The 22,927-nt window shown below is 45.9% G+C and overlaps 1 protein-coding gene across 1 annotated transcript in view; it reads right to left on the bottom strand.

Annotated features, from left to right (window-relative positions):
• Positions 1 to 790: 790 nt before the first annotated feature.
• The window catches only part of Cdkl4 (cyclin dependent kinase like 4), a 35,894-nt gene continuing 13,757 nt past the window's right edge, over positions 791 to 22,927 (bottom strand). Inside the window, exons 4-9 of the mRNA XM_038319546.1 lie at positions 19,173 to 19,263; positions 15,182 to 15,379; positions 11,979 to 12,061; positions 9,463 to 9,519; positions 6,469 to 6,603; positions 791 to 2,536 (exon numbers count right to left, since the gene is read on the bottom strand). Coding sequence (XP_038175474.1) covers positions 2,435 to 2,536; positions 6,469 to 6,603; positions 9,463 to 9,519; positions 11,979 to 12,061; positions 15,182 to 15,379; positions 19,173 to 19,263 — 666 coding nt within the window. The 3' untranslated portion in view covers positions 791 to 2,434. The remainder of the gene's footprint in view (positions 2,537 to 6,468; positions 6,604 to 9,462; positions 9,520 to 11,978; positions 12,062 to 15,181; positions 15,380 to 19,172; positions 19,264 to 22,927) is intronic.

Raw genomic sequence — 22,927 nt, 5'->3', positions numbered from 1 at the left:
TTCTCAGAAGAAACACAGAGCTGCCAGGCCTTCGAGGGCTCAGTCTAATCTGTGCCTCAGGAGGTCCCAAAGCTATCCTGGATGTAAGGTTAGGTGGGATGAAGGGGACTTTCCTTCTTGGTGGCATGGAATAACTATTTAAGGTAGAGAAAGGTTTGAGGTGTATACCCCACCTCTGACCCCCAGGTGTGCTTACTGGGTGAGTGCACCACACACAGGTGTGTACATGCAGCACACACACACACACACACACACTGAAGGCAGAACGATCAGCTGGAGAGAAAAGAAGCAAAGCATGTTCAAACAGTGACCTCACTCACTTAGAATTGCTTCTCCTTTGATCCTTGCTCTGCATTTGGTCTGAAATCCTCTCCCCCTTTGTCAGCCTACACAAAGCACTCTGCAAGCTGAAACTCAAGACACAAGTCCATGCTGCATTCTGCAGAACTATAAAGGGGCAGAGAAATATGCTGATAGATTGAAATAGAAAGACTCTCTCAGCCTTCTGGTAAAGTTGCCTAGATTTTCTCCGGGCTAAGCATCTGGCTGGTCAGCCTGGAAGAGATTTTGTGAGTTTCCCATTTGTCAAAATTCCCACAGGAGCAGTCCTGCTGTGCCAGCCATTCAGATACTGCAACCTGCCAGAAGACGCGTGCGGAATTCACAGACAGAGACGACTTTCCTGATTTAAGTATGAAGCATCAGATAATACACCAATAGTTGATTTGAATAGAAATTAGGAGACAGAAGTGCTCTGGCTTTTATTAAAATAAATTAAAGAACAGTCAAGTCAAGTTAAATACACAAATACACAGTCACTGAAGTGTTTAATCTTCACGCAGCTTTTCTAAATATCAGAAGTAAGAAGTTTAAATGCCATAATATTATGCATTTAACATAATTCAGCCAACGCTACTCTGTAGTTAACTCTAATCTATTATGCTAATTATTGAATGCTAATTAACGATGGTTACAATGTCGAGTGATCTGAAATAGCCTGGCTTCTATCCACACACATTCTGAAACAGTCTGGAAACACGGCACATTCTTCAGAGTGATGGTTTTGAGACTTGGCCAGAGACTGCCCTTAACAGCTAATTCGTTTCCTTCTGTTTGGTTGGCGATAGCCTCACAGTGCACCCTCAGGCTGGCCTTGAACTTGAAATCTCCCTTTCTACCCCTTATACATGTGCACCATCATGCCTGGAAAATGTTAGCCAGGCATGGCCTTGAACGCTATGAGGAGCCAAGGTGACTTCGGACTTGGATTCCAGGGAGGTGTGATTACAGCTGCTTTAGTCTATGCTGGAGGGAAACCCAGGACTTCTGCACATCAGGCAAGAACTACATCTATTCAGTCACATCCCCAGCCTCTTATAAGGGTTCAACTAACGTAACTAAAACAGGTCTACTTTAAAAATGTAGAATACACAATCATTCTTTGATGTTTTTTTTTTTAATCTAACTGTAATTAGGTCAGAAATGAAATACTAAGATATCCACCGAGGCAAAGTATGCTTCTTCTACTAGCAAGATCTTTAGTTATTTTGACAAATGACAACAATGGCATTCTACATATGTATGAACTATTACATATTTTCTATGTCCAGTAACAGGGATTTGGGTTCAATCAACTTTTAGAGAGTAGGTGTTAAGACAAGGTCTTGCTAGATTGACCAGGCTGGCCTCCGACTTATCCTTTGACTGTCACATATGAGGTCTCCCCTGCTCCACCAACTCCACACACACATATAGGTTAAAAAAGAAGAAACGAGAAAGCATGGTGCACCAGGGACAGCCTTAGACTGGGCAGTCAGTGATTCAGGGGCATTATTGTCATGCGGTGGGTGATTCCTTGTAGTCTGTCCGCTATTGATCAACTACAGAATTTTCTCAAGCTCGCTGTAAAAGCAGCATCCGCAGTGCCTCATACGATGGAGAAGAGTCTGCCCTGGAGTGAAGAGGTTACCTTAGACCGTCTCTTCCCGTCACTGTGCTGCCGCCGTGTAAATGCCGAGGAAAGAAAGTCCAGGCTCCACTGAGAAGAGACTGCAGTGTGTCAACAGCAGCCGGAAGATCTGCTTCTGCTTCAGGATGCTACGTGGTCAGCTGAAGGGAGACGACACATGAGATCCTTCCCTAATGGAAGCGTGAGCCCACAGATTCGCAGTGTCTGAGGAAATACAGCTCTGATGAACTGCAAACCTCCTCCGTATATGTGCCATTTTGGCATTAGGACATTTAAAGAGAGAGTTCTAGGAGACAGAGTTGGCACGGGAAAGGCACGGGAAAGGAATCAGAAGGATCAGAGCGAAACGAGTCTCAGCAGCGCCTTCATTTTCACGTCGCTCGTTTGCACTGGGAACACTGAGCGTTCCTGTTGCGCACAAAAATATCTACAAATTAAATGGGTGCACTGGGAAGAATGGGTTCCCTAAATGTTAGGGAGATGATCGAATTTTAACTGGAGGACTTGTTTTCTTCCATCAGGTGTTGGGGAGATGTGGCTTCCAGGTATAAGAGGCAACAGTTGATTCTAAAAGCAGAACAAGACAAAAACAAGAAAGTAAATTGAAAACCATTCTTACAGGTACCATTTGGGTTAAAATAACAACAAAAAGACACACCACACAAAGAGGGTGAAATTCACCAATTTTAAAATTATGCTTACTTGCTTATCCAAAAACTGTGCTCCTCTGATACATGGAAGGGAAATTTGCTTCTGTGAGCTATCTCAGGGTTCTCATAAGACATACTATTGCTTACTTCAATATGGTATCTCTGAGTGTGCCATCAAAGCTTAAAAGATTTTCACCAGCTATTCCACAAGAATCCCTGGAAACAACATCCCGCCATCATTTTAAAAAATGAGTCTTTTTCCTCTGTCTTTTGACAGTGGTCTTAAGGAAGTCATTTCTTACCACACAGAGACACAGTTGAACTCCTGAAGCCAAGTCACGGGAGCACAAAGACCCTTGTGTAACCTGTCCCCCTTCCCCCTTCCCCTTTCTTTTAAATATAATGGTAACAGAATGGCAGCATCCATCAGGGAAAGGAAGCTGATATGGAACGCCCCTCTAGGACTGACGTTTATTAGGAGAAAGGGATTCTGGACCAAGATTGGACCTTGAGGTTGTAGGTGAGATGTTAGACAGCAATGGAACAATGTATGTGAGAAGCCAATATGACAGGACCTTCAAGGGAAAGAAAGGCTTTGGTATAAAGCCTGGAAATGGCTTCATTAAGAAAATAGCGGTGCCAGGCTAGCCAAGTGGTCTAAGGTGCCGGACTCAAGAATAAGGATATGAGAGACAGGGAGAAAAAGAGATAGCTGCCAAGAAAAGGGGTGCAGAGTACCTTCAGACAAAATCCCCAGGGCAACCCATAGAACAAGGGAGCATCAGGGCCTTCAATGCTTTCAAAGGGTGGTGGGATTTTTTACATGAATCTGTATGAGTCAGTTCAACATAGCATACATGACAGAGCATGGGTGAGCCAGGTACAGGTCAGGACCATAGATTCCAGGTTATAGAAAGCACCATGGAACAGCTTCTGTGCTCTGTCCCAGGGAGTGCTGCAGGTGGAGGCGTGGCCTGATCTCTTCAGGGGATCTGACCTTTTGCAAGAGTGACCACTGTCTTTAAGAGCAGGCCTGTGTTCTAGCATTGATCTTTGTCAAAAATTCTTTTTTGGGGGGGGTGACTGGTCTTTTATGGGGATCCTCTCCACTAGGATTGTAGAGAATGTGCAATAAACTCAAGGCTCTACCACTCAGCAGCATCTCCAAATTTCCCCCCTTGTTTTGGAGACAGGAAAACAGGATCTCCATATGTAGGTCAGGCTAACCTAAAACATTCACCGGTCTTCCAGGCTCGGCCTACAGAATGCAGGATGCTGATATTATAGGTGTGCATGACCACGACCAGCCAGTCCATCTGCCCATCCTCTGTCCATCCTTCCATTCTCCATCCCTGTCTCCCCAACCTTTCTCTGTCCTTCTCTTGGCTAGGTCTCAGTAGCACCAACTTCCTAGGTAGCCAAGACAAAGAGCATGGGCCTTGAATCTCTGACCCGCTTGCCTCAGTCTCCCCAGTTCTGGAATTCCAGTACCAAGGGCCTGTTTATACAGTGTTGGGCAACTCAGGGCTTATTTCATGTTAGGAAAATGCTCTGTCATATAACTTGTGCCCGGCTCAAATTCCTTGAGCTCAGGTCTTTGTCTTCCGGTCCTCTCAGCTCTGCTCTCTCGCAGTGGGTATGATATGGGACCCACTATGTGTGAGCGGAGAGAACACAGTTTACCAAGGAAGCCCACCAACACCAAACACGATGTTGGTAAATCTTGATAAATAAGGTTAGCTAACGCCTGCTGTACTTCTGGTTCTTACTCTCTGGTTGACAGCGGGCCTTGGGAATCCTCTGTTACAGTGGTTCTCAATCTGTGGGTTGCTACCATTTTGGAGTCAAATGACTCTTTCATAGGGGTGGCCTAAAACCATCAGAAAACACAGATATTTACATTATGATTCATAACAGTGGCAATATGACAGTTACAAAGTATCAACAGAAATTCGTTCATGGTTGGAAGTCACCACATGAGGGAACTGTATTAAAGGGTTGAAGGGAGCAGCCTCTCCCACGACAGTGGTGGGGGTGTGTGAGGGGTTCTCAAAGCAGCAGGCATTTCCTATACATTTATACCGTATTTCAGATCATTGTCTCAGACTTATCCACAAGCCCTAATCTTTATAAAATTCTAAAGAGTTTTTATTTTGATGTGTATTTGTTTTGCCTGCAAGTACTGCATGCATGTATGTGTACCACATGTTTGCCTGGCGCGTGTGGACGTCAGGAGGGCACCAAAGCCCCTGGAGCTGGGATTAGAGAAGGTTGTGAATCACCATGTAGAGTTCAGAAGGCTGGGAACTGAACTAGTGTTCTCTGTAAGAGCAACAAGTGTTCTTAACCACTGGGCAGTATCTTCAGCCCCAAGCCCTAATCTATTTGTTATTTATGTGTAAGGGCTAGGATTGACCTGAAAGCAATTAATAGTGAAAAGTAAAACAGCCTGTGCAATAAAAATGTGGATACCTGGCAGCTTTGTATACATGGAAACGAACAGCTAAACAACTAAAAATTAGATCAAAGATGGGAGATTAATCAAAAAATACAAAATGTATGAACTGTTAGTTGTAGATAAATTGAAAATTACTTTTTGGGTTTATTGATAAATAACAGCTATCTACTTTGCTTATTTTATTTTATTTTTATTTTATTTTATTTTATTTTATTTTGGTTTTTCGAGACAGGGTTTCTCTGTAGCTTTGGAGCCTGTCCTGGAACTAGCTCTTGTAGACCAGGCTGGTCTCGAACTCACAGAGATCCGCCTGCCTCTGCCTCCCGAGTGCTGGGATTAAAGGCGTGCGCCACCACCGCCCGGCTTACTTTGCTTATTTTAATGAAATATAACAGACACCTTTTTTTCTTACCTATTTATTTTTGGTGCTGATGAGGAGAAAAGAATTCAAGACAAACCTATCATAAAGTTCGTTTTAACTTTGAAGGTTTCTTCAGAGTCGATATTTCTCATGAGAGTCTGCCATCTTGTTCTGTCTAGCCCATTTTATGATAGATAGGTCTTGGTTGCTAGGCAAGTGCTCCATCACTGAGCAATCCCCCAGCCCTGGCTTCATCCTTTTGATCTAGCAAGGTTTGTCCTTGGCTTCTAGAAAAGGCCATCTTGGCTGCCTGCATGGGCAAGAGATGCTTCTCTAGACCAGCGGTTCTCAGCCTTCCTAAGGCTGTGACCCTTGCATACATTTCCTCATTTATGGCTGACCCCAGCCATAAAATTATTTTTGTTGCTGTTTCATAACTGTGATTTTACTACTGTTAGGAATTATAATGTAAAAATTATAAGTATTCTCTGGGGGTCTTAGGTGGCCCCTGTGAAAGGGTTGTTCAATCTCCAAAGGGGTCACAACCCACAGGTTGAGAATCATGGATCTAGAGGCTACTGAAGAGGGTGGAATTCTGTCCCAGTGATGGCCAAATTCAATCCTGTTGTGATCAGGGTGCCCTTGTTAGGTTTGAGGTAGGCACCTGGCAGGATGCCTGTGCGGTCAATATAACAGAAAGGATGCAAGGTCTGACTCAAGTGCAAGCTGGGCAGGATGCTGTCCACCTTCAGTCCCAGGTGCTTGGGAGGCTGAGGCGGGAGGCTAACCTGGGAAACATAGCGACAGCCCCGCCTGTAGAGGCGTATGGTCAGAAGATTTGTCAACAAGCGGGATATTTTATGGTTGTAGGTTTATTACAGCAATCACCAATATTTCCTGAGATAAATGCAACTAAATCAGAAGAGCAGTAACGAAAATGTCGGTGTTCCTCTTGCCTCACTTTGACAAGTGGAAAAGGGGTTGGGGGGGGCTGTATTTCTAGATCGCTTCAAGTTGTAAACTGAGGTACCTGCTGACGCCTTCTGCTTCTTCCCTCGCTGCGGGCTTTTCTCTTCATTTGATCCTCTCGCAGAGAATCGAAGTAGGCACTGTCCAGTAGCTGGGCACAGGTCAGTCTGTCATCCGGGTTCATCTTCAGACATCCCTTCGCAGGAGGAGGAAAAGCAACATAGATGTAAGATACGGGCTTACTCGGTTCCTGCGCATCCAAAACTCGGACGAACAAGTGGGCCAATGGTTTCAGAAGGTAGGCGTTAGGCTGGATGCAGGTGGTAGGTGCTCGCCGAGCACACATGCAGTTCTGGGTTTGATCTCCAGAACAACTTATACTGGGTGCCTGTAATCTTAGCACTCAGGAGGCAAGAGGATCCAGAGTTCAAGATAGTCTTTGACTACGAGAGTTTGAGGTTAGCCTGTGCCTCTGCCACATGAATCTCGGTCTCCAAACAAAAAAGGGGGGGAACCCTAAGAAATGATTAATTAAAATTAAATAAGCAAACAAGCTGTCACATTACTGAGTCCTTGTTTGGTTTAGGTTTTTTTTTTTCTTTTTTGACAAAGCATATCATGTAGCTCAAACTGTCCTTTAACCTGCAATATAACCAAAGAGGATCTTAAAACTCCCAATCATCCTGTCTCCATTTTTCAAGTGTTGGACTTAGATGCATGTGCCACCATACCTGGCTAAGTTCTTGGAACTCCTTCATAGCTAGACATGCTCTTGGCACTCAGACATTAATGCATGCATGTGTGTCTATGTGTTCATGCATGGTTCTGTATGTGTATATGTGTGCATGCGTGCATGAGTGTGTATGTGTGCTTGTGTGTGTGCGTGTGCATGAACTCATTCATGAGTAGGGGTATATGTGTATGTGCAGATAAGCCTGCTCATGTGTGCCTGTGGAGGCCTGAGGTTGATGGGGGGAGTTGTTCTCGATCATCCTCCACCTTATTCATTAAGCAGGTCAGTACTCCGGCTAACTGGATTGCTCTGGAATGCTCTGTCTCTACCTTTAGAGAGCTGGGATTACTGGTGGGCCATCATGCCCCCTGGCATTTATGTACTGGGGATCCGAGTTTAGGTCCTCACATTGGCACAGAAACTGCTTCATCCGCAGAGCGCTCTCCCTAACCTACCGCTCAGACTGTTAAAAGAGGATGTACAGACGGATCAGGGGTTGTCTCTGATCAGTGACATTTTTTTCACCTTGAGCAGAAAGCATTCTGTCCAGTCCAGAGCCATCAGTGTCACCAGGAGCCCATTAGAAATCCTAGTTCCAGGTCCTACCCTCACCTGCCAAAGGGGCAGTGGTGGTTGGAGGCCAGGCTGAGTTACATGATTCCTTAGCTTGTCTTCTGTTGGGGTGGGGGTGAGTTGGTTCCGGGGGTAAGGGTGCTTGCTGCCAAGACTCTATCTCAGGAATCCACACAGTGGAAGAAAGAACTTCCTCAAGTTGTCCTGAAACCTCCACATACATGTTGTGGCATGTTTGTACATACATACAGGATAAAGAAAGATACATGACCAAAAATTAGATCAAAGATGGAGGATTAAGCAAACACAAAATGTTTCAACCACCAGCCTTCTGATAAATTGAAAATTACCATGTGGGTTTATGAATAAATAACATTCATCTATTTAGTTTTTTTCAGTGATATGTAATAAGTATCCTTTAAATATGTTAGATATTGGTTTTGGTGCTGTTGAAGAAATAAAAAAAATCAAGGAGCGTGGAGCAGTTGGTCCTATGATATCCACAAGAGCAGAAAGCAGGGAATTAATGTTTCATGCAGTCCCAGCTCACTTTCTCCTCTCCTACACAATCCAGGATCCCCTGCTCAGGGAATGGCTCCACCCACTGTGGGCAGGTTTTCCCATCTCAATTAATTTAATCAAGGCAACCCTCACCCCAGACATGCCCATAGGCCAACCTAACCTAGAAAATTCCTCATTGAGTCTCCTTCCCGAGGTGATCCTAGGCTATATCATGTCGGCAATTAAAGCTAACCATTGGCCGGGTGGTGGTTGTGCATGCCTTTAATCCCAGCACTTGGTAGACAGAGACAGGCAAATCTCTGTGAGTTCGAGGCCAGCCTGGTCTACAGAATGAGTTCCAGGCAGGGCAGCCAAGACCACACTGAGAAACCTGTCTCGGAAAACATAAACAAACAAACAAATAGAAGTTAACCACCATACTTTCAAATTCATCACACTCTCATCTTGAATTTGCATCATTCTGTGGGGTTTTCAATCTATCGCAATGCAGTCCCACTAAATGGATTGTTCATTCAAAGAACATTCTCAGAGTCTAAGAAGAGGCTGCCATCCTGAGATGCTCCAGAGCTTCAGGTCGAGAACAATGTCCCTCCCCACCCCAAGACAGGGTTTTTCCTGTGTAGCCCTGGCTGTCCTGGAACTCTATACACCAGGTTGTCCTTGAACTCGGAGATACTCCTGCCTCTTCCTCCCGAGTGCTGGGATTAAAGGCGTTCACCACCACCACCGCTGGGCACTGATATTGATTTGATGGTGACAGGGCTCGTGAGTCCTCCTCTCCCCAGTTAACAATTTCTGTGAAACAGGACGAGTCCTTAGAAGTCCCCCTCTCAGCCAGCTTCAACCTGGGAAAAGGTCTGAAATCAGGGTTTGAGAAACAAGCTGCAAAGGCCAAGGTGGGGTCCTTTCGTTCTAAAAAGCGATTTAAAAGTTGTTTGTATGTGAGAGGGGTATGTGCGCATATTTGTGGGCACACTTGTCATAGACCATGTCGGGGTCGGGATGGGGTCAGAGGATAATTCTGTGAAGTTAGTGCTCTCTGTCTTTGTGTAGGTTCCAGGACTTGAACTCAGGTCATCAGGCGTAGGCACCTGCTTTTATCACCTCCCTCCTGATCTTACCATTTTAAACTGCTCTTCCCGACGGTGGCACTATATTCCGCACAGCCTCCCTCACCTCTGTGCCAAATGACCAGGTTCAATAATTGTAGCTGTAATTCCCACATACCTTCATGAAACTTAAAGCCGTAGGCTGAACATTTGAGAATTTTTCTTCAAGAGTCTCCTGGAAAACAAAGAATTTCAGTGTCACATAAACCCAAAGTAATGAATATGTGCATGCATGTAGTATACATGTATGTTTTATGTGTGTAGGTATGTGCTTCATAGTCTTGGGGGGCTCAATTTACAGCCTTGTGTATGCTGGGCAAACATTCTGCCACTGAGTCATCTCCCTGCCTACAGTGTGTGTATTTGACAAAACACTTGGGAGAAACACCCTTAATGTGTTTGATGGCCCTTTTTAAGTTTTTAAACACGTGTACACAATTTTGTAGTCTAGTATAAAGGTTCAAGAGATATAAACTAGAACTGCTGTCTTAATTTCGCAATGACTTACTTGCTCCTGGAGCTAGTAACCCTGGAAGGGAAGGGGACATGGATGCTTCAAACACGAAATATGTCCCACCTGAGATCCCGCCACGGTGCTTGGCTGCTGGAGCCTGGCATATTAATGAGGGGTCTCTGAGCCCCCTTGAAAACACACTGACTTACATACTGAAAAACACTACAGCAATCAATAGGAGGTGAAGCATCCCAAAACATCAGGGAGGGGAGGAGATGGAGAAACTGCAAAGTTAATAGTAACACTCTACTTTTCAAACTGGGCAGCAGACGGATGAATTTCTTGTATCTCATTCTTTGCATTAGACACGTTACATAAATAATTCTTGTGTGACTTTTTCCGTTTTTTATGTGTGTGTGCATGCATGTTTCTCCACTCGTGAGGGGCAAGCATGCTTGTGTGTTCACAGAGGCAAAGGCTGATGTCAAGAATCATCCTCTATGTCCTTCTAGCCTATTCCCTGAGGCAGGGTCTCGCAAACCCAGAACACATCCATATGGCTAGTCTCTAGCCAGTTGGCTTAGGAACCACTTTCTGAGGTTAGAACACAGGCCAGCCACTACAGCTAGCCAGCCTTTATGTGGATCTGGGGGCTTCCAAACTCTCTTCCTCACACTAAAGTGAGACAAAAGCCTTAACTGCCAAGCCAGATCTCTTTTTTAACTTTTATCTTTGTAAGTCAACCTTTAGCCTCATTTATTTGTGAAAAATTTAAAACTATATCCATACATACATATGCGTGCGCACGCTCGCGCGCGCGCACACACACATAAACACACACATACACAATCTTAGGTAATCGAGGCACACATGAAATCATGGACTTAAATCACATGCCGCATGTCACTATCAGGCTTCTAAGGTCTCCCATTCTTGAGCGTCCCTGGCTGCAGCACAGTGGGCGTGGTCATGCCTCTCCTGAAGGTTTTTCCTTTCCCTCCACTGGGCAAACTGGCAGATGGTTTGGAGATTGTTGTGGGAAAACCTTTTTGTACACTGTGAAGATGTGTCTCTGACCAAGGCACCTTCTAATTGGTTTCATAAAGAGCTGAATGGCCAATAGCTAGGTAGGAAGAGCTAGGCGGGACTTCTGGGCAGAGAGAGGAAGAGGAAATGAGTCCAGGCGCAAGAGACACGCCAGGGGACACGGAGAGAAAGCAGGAGGTGCAACGTGGAAGAGAGGTAAAAAGGCATGAGGCAAAACATAGATGAATAGAAATGGGTCAATTTAAGTTATAAGAGCTAGTGGGGCAAGCCTAAGCTATAGGCCAAGCTTCATAATTAATAATAAGTCTTCATATCATTTTTATGAGCCAGTGGCCCAAAGAAAAACCCAGCAACAAGAGATGGTTTTTGTTAATATTGGCCTGAGACAGAATTTCTCTATATGTCTTCCTGATTGGCTTGGAACTCACTATGTAGAATGGGCTGACCTTCAACTGTGGCATCCTCCTCTTGCTTCCCTAGTGCTGGGATTACAGGCTTGGATCACAATACCAAGATCAACATGGAGTTTGGGAGGTCAGACCCCGAGCTTAGGGGACCTGGTAGAGGGAGCTGGACAAGGCAAGACTAGGAGCAGACATGCCCTTGGGTCAGGAGCTGCAAGGGTACAACAGATTTTGTAGAAGGAACTTCCATGAGAAAGTACAAATTATGAAACAAAGATTTGTTTGTTGGTTTGTTATGGAGGGTGGTGGGTAGCCAGGGCCTCCTCTATGCTTCAGGCTAGACAGGAACCATGGTCCCTGCAGCTACCGCCTCCCAGGTGCTAGGATTTTAGGTACACGGAGCACAACTTGAAAATGTTTTAATTTTTCTAAATTTATTTCTACCACTCTTTGCTTTGCTTAGTGTTGGGATTATAGCCACGCTACCATGCCTGGATTTTTTATAAACAGTTTTTGAGTCAGGGCCTCAAAACGGCTCAGGCTGGCTGGCCCCGAGCTCCTCCCAAGCTCAGGCGACCGTGCTGTGCCCACTGTGTGTGGCGTCTACATTCTAAACGGTGTTGCGTCAGTGTTTCACGTGGAAAACAGCAGCCAAAAGCACACACGTGAAACAATCAGCTCTCTACAGAAACAGCACAAATTCAGACCATGCAGCACAGAGCCGGTTACCATCTCTTCTGGTTCAGGTATGCTGATGCCGCGGAAAAACTGGTTACTCTTAAAGATGGACTGATGTCTCGGGATGAGTTTTCCTGTAAAACACAAACCACGTGTTAACTGATAACTTGGGCTAGAAAATCATAAAGCACATCATAAAAATCTCCTAAGACGAAGGCATTAAGGAAACACTGTGCCTGAGTGTTCCCTCCAGACATGGGCAATGTGAGCCTGTGCAAAGGCCCCACGCTTGGGTGAGGACCACTCTCCACACGACCTGACCTCTTTGTCCGTCTCCCTGTAAGACTAAGCGAGCGAGTGCTGCTGTCATCGTGCTCATCGTCTCTGTTCCTGACAATCTCTCAACAGAATCGATAGCTGCCCACCCTCCAGTTCTCCACCCCCCTCCAACCTTCCTTTATTCCTCCCTCTCTCCATCCCCCTCCCTCCGTCCCTTCCTTCCTTTCTTTCTTCCTTCCTTCCTTTCTTCCTCCCTTCCTTTACCCCCTTCTCTCTCTCCCTTCATTTCCCTCCCTCCCTTTTTTTTTTTTCCCTTCCTTTGAAACAGAAGCTTGTCTATTCCAGGTTGGCCTCAAACTACAGAGTCAAACATGACCTTGAACTCTTGATCTTCCTGCCTGTGCTTCCCAACAAAAGCATGCATCATGCTTGAGCCAGGCAGTGCTAGAGTTCAAACCTAGGGATGTACGCATGACTGACAAGCACTCTGCCACTGAGCTACATGTCCAGTCTGAGAATTGCCGGGTTTTTTTTTTTCTATTGTATCAGTGAGGAAAATGAGGCCAAGAAAGGTTCATCAGCTGGTCCTATGAACAGGAGTCAATGCAGGTCTGTCTAAAGGGGTAGGGAACTGAGCAGACAGACACATACACAGAAGGTGTGACCTACAGTGTTGCCTGGGAGAATGAGCTAGAGAGAAGCAGAGAGCTGCCCAGCAGGCAGAGAGCTGCCCAGCAGACAGAGAGCTGCCCAGCAGGCAGAGAGCCAGAGCGGTTCTGGGAAAGATCTGTGTGTCCATCCTGTGAAGACAGCGTTAGTGGCTCTGCATCCAGTCCCAGAGTGGATCTGTAGTCTTCACTGGGGTAGATCCCCTCCAACCACGGGAAGAAGACTACAACGTCTGACTGTCAAGGATGACACTGTGACCACAGCTCATGAGACAGGCTTCCAACTGGGCTGGTGGAGAACTCAGTGGCAGAGGGCTTGCTTAGCATGCATGAGAGGCCCTGGTTCCCTCTCCAGCATCACACACACACACGCACACGCACACACGCACACGCACACACGCACACATGCACACACACATGCACACACGCGCTTCTCCAGTCTTATTTCTATTCTGTACCTTACAGGGTGTATGACTTCAGGCTAACCATGGAGGCTGCTGGAACCTTAGGTTCACTTATAAAATAGGCCCAATTAAAAGTGATGTATCTTGGGGCTATCGAGATTGCTCAGTGGTTAAGAGCACTCACTACTATTCTCAAGTCCAGTTGCCAGAAGCCACATTGGTCAGTTTCACAGCTGTCTGTAACTCTAGATCCAGGGGCATCCCATACCCTCTTCTGCCTCTGCGGGCATCTATACATGTGTGAATACACACACACCTTTTGTTGTTGATTTTTGGTTTTTGAGAGAGATAGGGACTCTTTACATAGTCCTGGTTGTCTTGGGACTCACTATGTAGACCAGGCTGACCTTGAATTCACAGAGATCTGCCTGCCTCTGCCTCTTAAGTGCTAAGATTAAAGGCATGTGTCACCACACTTGGCCAAAATAAAACAAATCTTAAAGGTATAAATTCCCACCAGACAGTGGCGCATCAAGGTGCAGTAAAGAAACCTACACACATCAGGGCAGCCAACAGCTGTCTGATTGGACTTAAGGCACATTCAGTGGGAGGGAGGTCATGTCCGGTACTGGCAAACTAACCAACTTCCTGTCCTAGTGAGGTCATGGGCCTTAGAAAAGAATGTGCTACAGCCCAAATTCCTTACTACGTCTAAATCTTACTCTTATACCAGCAGAGAAGTGTAGCTACGAACCCTCATCTGAGAAACCTTTCTTTATAGCAAATAGAGTCCACCACAGAAAACCGCGGCTGGACATAATGCAGAGATCCACAGACCACAGGGAACCCGCCACAGTGGAAACATCAACACTGGTTCAGGTAACATCAAGGGCAGGTGGTAGAAAAACTGTTAAGAGCCAGAACGCCAGGAAGTCTGCAGAGAATCAGTCTCTCCTGGACATGGCTGCATACTCGAGACAGGAGCAAACAGCAGCAATATCAGCAGACACACTAATGTGGAAGGAGGAGTTTTCACGGGGTCCCATTCCTTGAGAAGAACTACGGGCAACTAATGACTCCTGGGAGAAGGAGAACTAGCTTCTTCCAGGGATGAGCCCCCCTGCTGGTCAGCCAAAAAACCATATACACACAATTAATACAAATGGACTCAGTAAGTTTTATATATATGTACATATATAAATGTATATATACATACGTGTATATATATATATATATATAATAAAGAAAAAGAGGCTATCATCTTGAGAGTGGGGGAGCAGGGGAGGGCTTGGAGGGAGGACAGCTGGGAGTGGCTGAAGGGAGGGGAAAACTTGATGTAATTCTATTTCAACTAAAAACACATTAAGAAAATAATAAAAGATTAATTTGGAAAAAAGGAGTTACTTATATCTATGTCTCTGGGTAGGGCTGGGAGTAGAGGCTGCACACATGAACGCAGGGCCAGAGGTGTTGCATCCCCTGGAGCTGGAGTTCCAGGCAGTTAGGAGCCACCCGACACAGGTGCTGGGAACCAAACCTGGGTCCTCTGTAAGCAGTACCTGCCCTTAACCCCTGAGCCATCTGTCCAGACTACAAGTTTCTTCTTAGAACTGAGAACTTATAAATTTCAAGGTAGTACACAAATGCATTACGTTAATATTACTTTAAATGTTGGCTGCCCTGATCAGGAAATAATATCAGACTTACTGGATTTTCTTGGCAAGGCCTCTGCAGACTCATTGCTGGCACTGTGTGTTCAGACAGGATTGGGCTTTGGCTACAAGTGCGAGACCCGAGACCTTCCCTGCAGAGCCTTAAAGAAGCAACGGCTTCTTGCTTTCATTACGTTATTTATCACCCAGGTGCTATAATGAACACGTGGCCCGCACAATGCAGTTCATACCCAGTGTCCTGATGATCAAGTACAGCTGGTCCACATCTGACTTTCCCGGCCAGAGTGGCTGACCCGTCAGGAGCTCCGCAAAAACACAGCCGATAGCCCATATGTCCACGGAGGAACCGTACTTCGTGTCTCCCACGAGAAGCTCAGGGGCTCGGTACCACCTGGTAGCAACGTAGTCTGTGTAGGCATCTCCTGGAACTGCGAGGAAGAGCATCAGGCAGATTAAATGACATCATTATCTCCTTGCCCGAGTGCCTCTGGCCCACGCTCCCTGGAGCAGCTGGGACGGCAACTTAGCCAGCCAGACCTATGTAGCTCTCAGGCGGGGACTCGCTGACACCGGGGCCCCAGTAGACACTGAGTGCACCCTAGCTGCAGACCATGGGAAAGTCGTCCCGGACGGGTGAGAATTCCTGTCGGGTCACCAAGTCTAAGTCAGATTTCACCCGTTTCCTTTTCTCATCAGCACAGTGCTTGGTTTTGACTAAATCGTGTCCTCCAAAAAAACCATAGTTTCTGGTACCTTTGGATTTGACCTTATTTGGAAATAACATCCTTTCAGAAATTGTTGAGTTATAGTGAGGTGGGTCCTGAATTCAGGAACCAGTGTGTGTGTGTGTGTGTGTGAGAGAGAGAGAGAGAGAGAGAGAGAGAGAGAGAGAGAGAGAGAGAGAGAGAGAATGTATACGTGCATGCATGTGTAGCCAAAGAGCCACCTCAGCTGTCACTCCTCAGTCAGTCTCCCACCACACCTTTTTTTAAAGACAGTGTTTTCCCATGTTGTCCTTGAACCCCTAATGCCCCTGCCTCTACCTTTCTAGTATAGAGATGAGCAGTGAGCCACATATCTGGTTTATGTAGCACTTAGTGCATGCTAGGTAGGCACTTTAGCCCACATCTCTAACCCTTCCCTTGATTTGAGACAAACTCTCACTTCTACCTGGAGTTTCCCAATCTGCGTGTAGGCTGCTGGCCAGCTGAGTCTCAGGGACCTGCTTGTCTCTGCCTCCCCAGCACAGAGATTACAAACAAGCACACAACATAATACCTAGCATTTTTTTTTATATAATGTGGGTTCTGGGGATTGAACTCAGGTCCTCACGGTTGTACAGCAACCACTTAACCACTTGAGCCATAACCCCAGTCCAAGGACTGGCATTATTACGAGGTGGCCCCACAGGGGCATGGAGACAGACAGGCATGTGATTTAGAGCAGATGCTGAAGGAAGTGGCTGCCAGGTGAGGGTTAGCGCAGCCTGGGGTGCAGGAAGGAGCATCCCCTGGAGCCTCCAGGACCAGGAAAGATCACCATTCTACTGCCTAAAGTCTCACGGGTTATGGCTGCTCACTCCGGCAGCCACAGAGAAGTCCTGATGGACCGCGGAAGTCCTGGGTGGCTGCACACACTCACGTTCCCTGTCCACGCTAGCTTTTCAGGACGATAGTGACAACGTGGTTTGACTCCTTGTCCCATGAGTCACACCAGTATGTCAGGCAGACGATGGAGGTCTGGGCGAAAGCCTTCCATCAGACAAGTCCTTCTTCTGCCCTGGGGGTGGTACTGCCTATGGCCAATGGGTGGAGTCCAATCTCACGATGCTACGTGAGCCCCAAGGTCTGGGGATCTCAGCTCTTCTCCCTCTGAAACAATCCATCGGGCCTTTAGGTGACAAGAGTCACGTGTGAGTTCTTGGACCAAGTCCATAAATGTTCCACAGGCAAAGAAAAATTGGCAAAATAGTGACTTGCAGAGACTTCTCTGTCTTTACAAAGTACGTAGGGGGCCAGTGAGACAACTGGGCAAAGCTGCTTGTCGCCAGCCTTGGCCACCTGCCTTTGGTCCTTGGGAACTGCGTGGCAGTGGGGGAGAACCCACTCTGGCGAGTGATATACACACGCTAAATAAATGTTTTTGTCGGTGTTCTGTTCTCATTTTGAGACAGGGTCTCTTCTTGTAGTCCCGTCTGCCCCAGAACTCTCTAACTGGACCAGGGTGACCTCTAACTCACAGAGATCTGCCCGTCTCTGTCTCCTGAGTGCTGGGATTAAAGGTCACTACTCAGTTTGAGACAAGACTTAACTATGTAGCTAATGCTGATCCTGAAGCCTGGATCATTCTGCTTCATCTGCCAAGTGCTGGAATACAGGTGTGTGTTGTTACACTGGGTGGCAATTCTCCTTAGTAAGCGACACGCGAACAGCAGTTTGAACACCACCCAAAAATCCAGGGGCTGTAGCTCACCAAACAACAGTCCTTACAGCAAGAATAGAAAACAACCTTGACTGTCTATCCACGGCTCTTCCAAAAAATTATAAAAACACACACACACTCTCTCTCTCTCTCTCTCTCTGTCTCTGTCTCTGTCTCTCTCTCTCTCTGTCTCTCTCTCTCTCTGTCTCTCTCTCTCTCTCTCTCTCTCTCTCTCTCTCTCTCTCTCTCTCTCTCTCTCTCCTCTCTCTTTTAGATAAGGTCTTGTGTAGCCCAGGCTGGCTCAAACTGCCTATGTAGTCAAGGATGACCTTGAACTTCTGATTGTCCCATTTCTATCTCCTAAAGTGCTGGGACTACAACTCTGTCATGTTATGCCATCCCCCCCACCCCATCCCACCCCACCCCAATCCCCACCGTGCTCAGGGTTTGCAGGGCTTCCTGCACACTAAGCAAGCACTCTCCCATTTGAGCCCAGGTCCCAGCCCCTTCCCCCATGCATTTCCTGTCTAATTGTACTCACATTGCCTGTATGCATTTAGCTTGCTTTTCTGCTTACGGTGTTTGGAATATTCTCTTTCTTTTTAAATTTAGTATGTGTATGTGAGCATTTGAATACCGTGTGCGTGCGTGCACAAGCGTGCAGGTCAAAGGACAACCTCGGGTGCTGGGCCTCACCTTCCTTGTTTGAGGCAGTTCCTGGTTTTCTGCTGCATCCTCGAGGCTACGTGCCTGGGTTTCTGGGGTTTTCCCTATCTCAGACTCTCATCTCATCCTAGGGATACTAGGACTGCAAACGTGCTGTGTGTCCAGCTTTTACGTGGCTTCTGGGCCTTGGAATTCCAGTCCTCAGACTTACAGGACGAGTGCTTTGCACTAAGACATCTCTCCAGTCTTTGGACATTTCCCAGTGTCCTGACAATTCTGTGGCTGTCACTTCTAACCGTAACCTTCTGTCCCACGAGATGAACATGCTTACTGCAGAGTCCATAGCTTTGGAGCGTCTCTGTCTGCCATTTCTCTTTTCAACCATGGCAGGGACTGGTTATCATCTGGGTCCTATTGTTTCGCAACACCAAGCACGGTAGCCTCAGAAACACTTGGCCAGTCTTGTTTTGGCTCCTTCAACCTTCTTCAGTCACTTCTGGGTACCACTGGGAGGCAGAGGATGCTCTCTACCTGTCCACCTCCCCCCACTCTCCACCCCCTACCCCTCACCACCCCCCCACAAAGTGCATGTTGCTAACATAGGTTCCTGCTGCTTCCACATTCTATACTCAGGGAGAAATAGTTATCTATCCCCCATCCCTCTGACCCCTCACTGCCTGGGGATGGTGTCCTTTCTCTCAGCACTGTCTCTGAATCCTGGCGGCCCTTTATTTTCTAGCTGACTCTTACAGCTTTTCCAGTCACTCAAGCCCATGCTGCAATCTCTCCCCGGGGAACCATCTACTCCTTCACTTTAGTGCTTTATGGCCGACCATCTTGTCTTATTCTTTCATCTCGTTTACTTTGGGTTATGAGTGCCTGCAGAGCAGAAATGCATCTTACGATCCCTTTTTCCACTCCTGGGGGGCCAGGCGCACAGAGACGTCATCCCATAAATCCTAGCTGGATGGAGGGAAGCTGAATTATCAGCTGACTGAAGGCTATCTGAGTCTTCTTCTTCCCTCTTTGAATAACAAGACGTTTCGCATCTGTCCATTGGCCTACGTAAGCCTACCAATGACATCAATTTCTAGTCATCTGAAATAGATGAAGCAGGTGAAAAAATGTCCTTACTTAGAATCCTTGCGAATCCAAAGTCACAGATCTTGATCATTCCTTGCTTGGTTATTAGGATGTTTTCAGGTTTTACATCCCGATGAATACACTGCAAGATAATATTTGCTTAATTATCTGAGCCATCAAAATGACAAAGAATCAACAGCACCCATTAGTTTAAATGATGGGTAGTTTACAATTGCTTACAGGGCTTACCAAAGCTTCAGAGCTTACAACTGAAACACAAAAAGAGATTGCCTTCATTTTCCTAGAAAAATGTAAGCTGTCAATTTTCATGTATAAATCTTGTCAAATGAAAGAAAAACTTTATCTAAATGTCAGGATATTATCAAAAGATATTAAAACTGTAATTGTTACATATGGAAACTGCATCTGTCTGGATCTTTTGAAGATAGGAACACACTCAGTACCGAGAGTTTGTTCACTTTCTATGGCGCCTATTTGAACTGCAACAGGAAGTGTAGAGAAATGTAAACAGTAGGCGCCTTTAACAAGAATCACTACTATTCATGAACCGCAATTCAGGTTGGATAATGCAGACTTGAGAGACTGAAAAAAACAACAATAACTCAATAACACTGAGATGCTCATATAGGAAAATGAGAAAATGAACATATTCAAAAGAGAATTTCATCTTGGGGGAGTTAAATTGCCTAGAAGTTATCCCCCCTCTCCTGCCCCGCCAGTGAGAATGCTCAGCAGCTAAGGGAACCTACCCTGCAAGCCTGGCAACCTGAGCTCCATCCTTGGAACCCATGTGAAGGGGGAGTGGGAGGATGAGCTTCACCGACATGTTCCCTGGTCTCCACATGGATACTGTGGCATGCACCAACCCCATCATGAACATATCCACAATGATACTCGTACTAAGAAATTGACCATTTTTTAATAGTGCCCATTGATTGTTAACGAGAAGCCTGCAGTATTTTAAAGCTCAGGATATAGGATATGTCCTTCTATGGGGAGAGGCAATGCCGATTACATTAAGCTGCAATAATTGTTTGGTTACACTCAGGTAAGAAGGTTGGTTGGATAATCCATCCACCTGTCTATCTGGTTATTCAACAGATATTGACTGAGCACGTTTTATATAAGAGGTCCGTGGCAAGCAGGGAAGAGATAAACAGATGAATCAGCCTCAGGCATTTCCCCATTCATCTGTCCTCAAGAGTGTCTTAGTATACAGGCCAAAAGCATGTACACTTGTGGTAAACTGTATCTTTAAAAATCATCTTAACGGGGCGGGAGAGATGGCTCAGTGCTTAGGACTACTGGTTGCTCTTCCAGAAGACCCAGCTTGAATTCCCAGGACTCACTGTAACTCCAGTTCCAGGGCATCCAATGCCTTCTTCTGACCTTTCCATGCATGGGCATGGCTGTGGTGCACAGACAAACTCAGGCAAAAATATCCATACACATAGAGAAAGTTAAAAGCTGTGCCTATTTCTACATCAACTTTAGGAGAACATTTTGTCTCCTGGAGTATGGCAGAAAGCAACAGATTGGTTTTATCCAACATCACCTTTTCTAAAACCCGGGAGGCACAAATTGCGTCATGAAAGCTTGGGGTTATTGTGTCTTGTGAAAAACACCCCTTTCCTGCCAATGGAAGTGACTGAAAAGGAAGGTTTTTGCTTTGTTCTAATGGGAACTTCAGTGGCGTCTGTGAAACTAAAGAGAGCTTCCCCAAGCACAGACATTTAGTTCCCTGATCTTGAATTTTCTTTCCCAGCGATCCCAGACTACAGTGGTAGACATCTTGCTGGCATGGGAACTGCCCATATGGCGCTCTGAATCAGTGTCTTGGCACTCTGAGTACCCACTCGGAAGGTCTAGAGATATTTTATAAAATCTTTCATTCTAGTAAAAGCTCCAGGAGCCAACTGGAGTGAGCTCCCCCTGGCCCAAAATGGGAGTGGAAAATCACTGCAGGCATGGCAGACACCCAAGCAATAAGAGCCATCGATAACCCTAGCACCCACTGCTCGCTGAGGGAGGACGCTGAGACACATACGTCACTCTGAACAGTGACACATGAAGGATAGCATCATGTATTTACCTTATTTTTATTTGCTTACTTTTTTGCAGTTCAGCAGATTGCAGCTAGCGGGTGCTTTGCACATATTAACCCTGCACCCTACCAGTGAGCTATCTCCCTGGTCTTAAAAGACTATTTCTTTGCAGCATCGGAGATTGAGTCCAGAGCCTTGGCCATGCTCTACCAATGAGTTATACCCCCAATCCATACTTGTCTTCCTATATTTTACAGTAGCCAGAGTCCACAAGAGTAATCTACCTTCTAGGCAATTCCAACTATTATTGCTACTAGGTTATTTTTGAGACAGGAGCACATGCTATAACCCAGGCTGTCCTCCAATTCATGATCCTCCTGCCTTGGCATTCTGCAATAACACCATTGGCAAAAGACCATTTCTTTTTTAAAAAAATATTTATTTATTATGTATACAGTATTCTATCTGTGTGTATGCCTGCAGGCCAGAAGAGGGCACCAGATCTTATTACAGATGGTTATGAGCCACCATGTAGTTGCTGGGAATTGAACTCAGGACCTCTGGAAGAGCAGGCAATGCTCTTAACCACTGAGCCATCTCTCCAGCCCCAAAAGACCATTTCTTAATCTCCATGAATTCTAGATTCAGACAATAAATGTGGAAACCATCACATTGTGTATAAAGATCTACAGAGAAACTGAAAATGGGGGTCGGAGGGAGGGGCAATAAAATGAGTAACTTCTGAGCCTACCAATCAGGATCACCATTGCCAAGGTCAGGGTCAGCAGGCATTGTCCATCTCATGATGCTGATACAATAAGAAGTATGAGACACTACACATCAAACACTGCTCTCTAAAAACAGCAGCAATGAAACAAAACCTGGAGCTGGTGTCAGCTCAGTGGGCGAGAGGGCTTGTTTGCCCTGTGAGCACTGAGATCTACTTGGGTTTGGATTCCCAGCGCCCACATAAAAAGTAGGGCATGGCTGTCTACACCTGTAATGCCAACCCTGGGGGTGGAGACAGGCAGATCCCAAGAGGTTGCTGGTGGTCCAGCCCAATGAAAATTGCAACCTTTTGATCGCAAGACAATAAGACAAAACACAACAGGGAAAAACAATAATCTTGCTTTGGCTTGAACTCCTGCACGTGCATGCACGCGCGTGTGCGCACACATACACACAGACACACACACATAGAGTAGTTGGTTTTATTTTACTCTTTAAGGGGCCTGCCACCCAGCTTCCAAATAAATACATGGAAAATAAATATTTATTCTTTCTTATCAATGCTCGTGCTTAACTTGGCTTGTTTCTAGCCAGTTTTTCTAACTTAAATGAACCTGTTTCTCCTCTTCTATGTTTTGCCTCTGGGCTTTTTACCTTTCTTTATTCTATGTGTCCTTCTTACTCCATGGCTGGTTATATAGCTGGGTGGCCCTTCTCCTTTCTCACTCTTCCTCTTCTCCCAACCTCAGGTTTCTCCTCCTACGTCTTTTTCCTGCCTAGCTGTTGGTCGTTCAGTTCTTTATTAGACCAATCAACTGTTTTAGACAGGCAAAATAACACAGCTTCACAGAGTTAAACAAATGCAACATAAAAGAACACAACGCGTCTTTGTACCATTAAACAAATGTTCCACAGCATAAACGAATGTAACAGATCTTAAACTAATATTCCACAACACTACAGTAAGAACAAAACCCAACCTGACCCAGCCATGATGGGTCAGGCTGTGAA

The sequence above is a fragment of the Arvicola amphibius genome, chromosome 2, assembly GCF_903992535.2.
Source record: "Arvicola amphibius chromosome 2, mArvAmp1.2, whole genome shotgun sequence".
Taxonomy (NCBI): Eukaryota; Metazoa; Chordata; class Mammalia; order Rodentia; family Cricetidae; genus Arvicola; species Arvicola amphibius.
The sequence above is the reverse complement of the archived record's forward strand: the minus strand, read 5'-3'. Positions and strand labels throughout refer to the sequence as shown.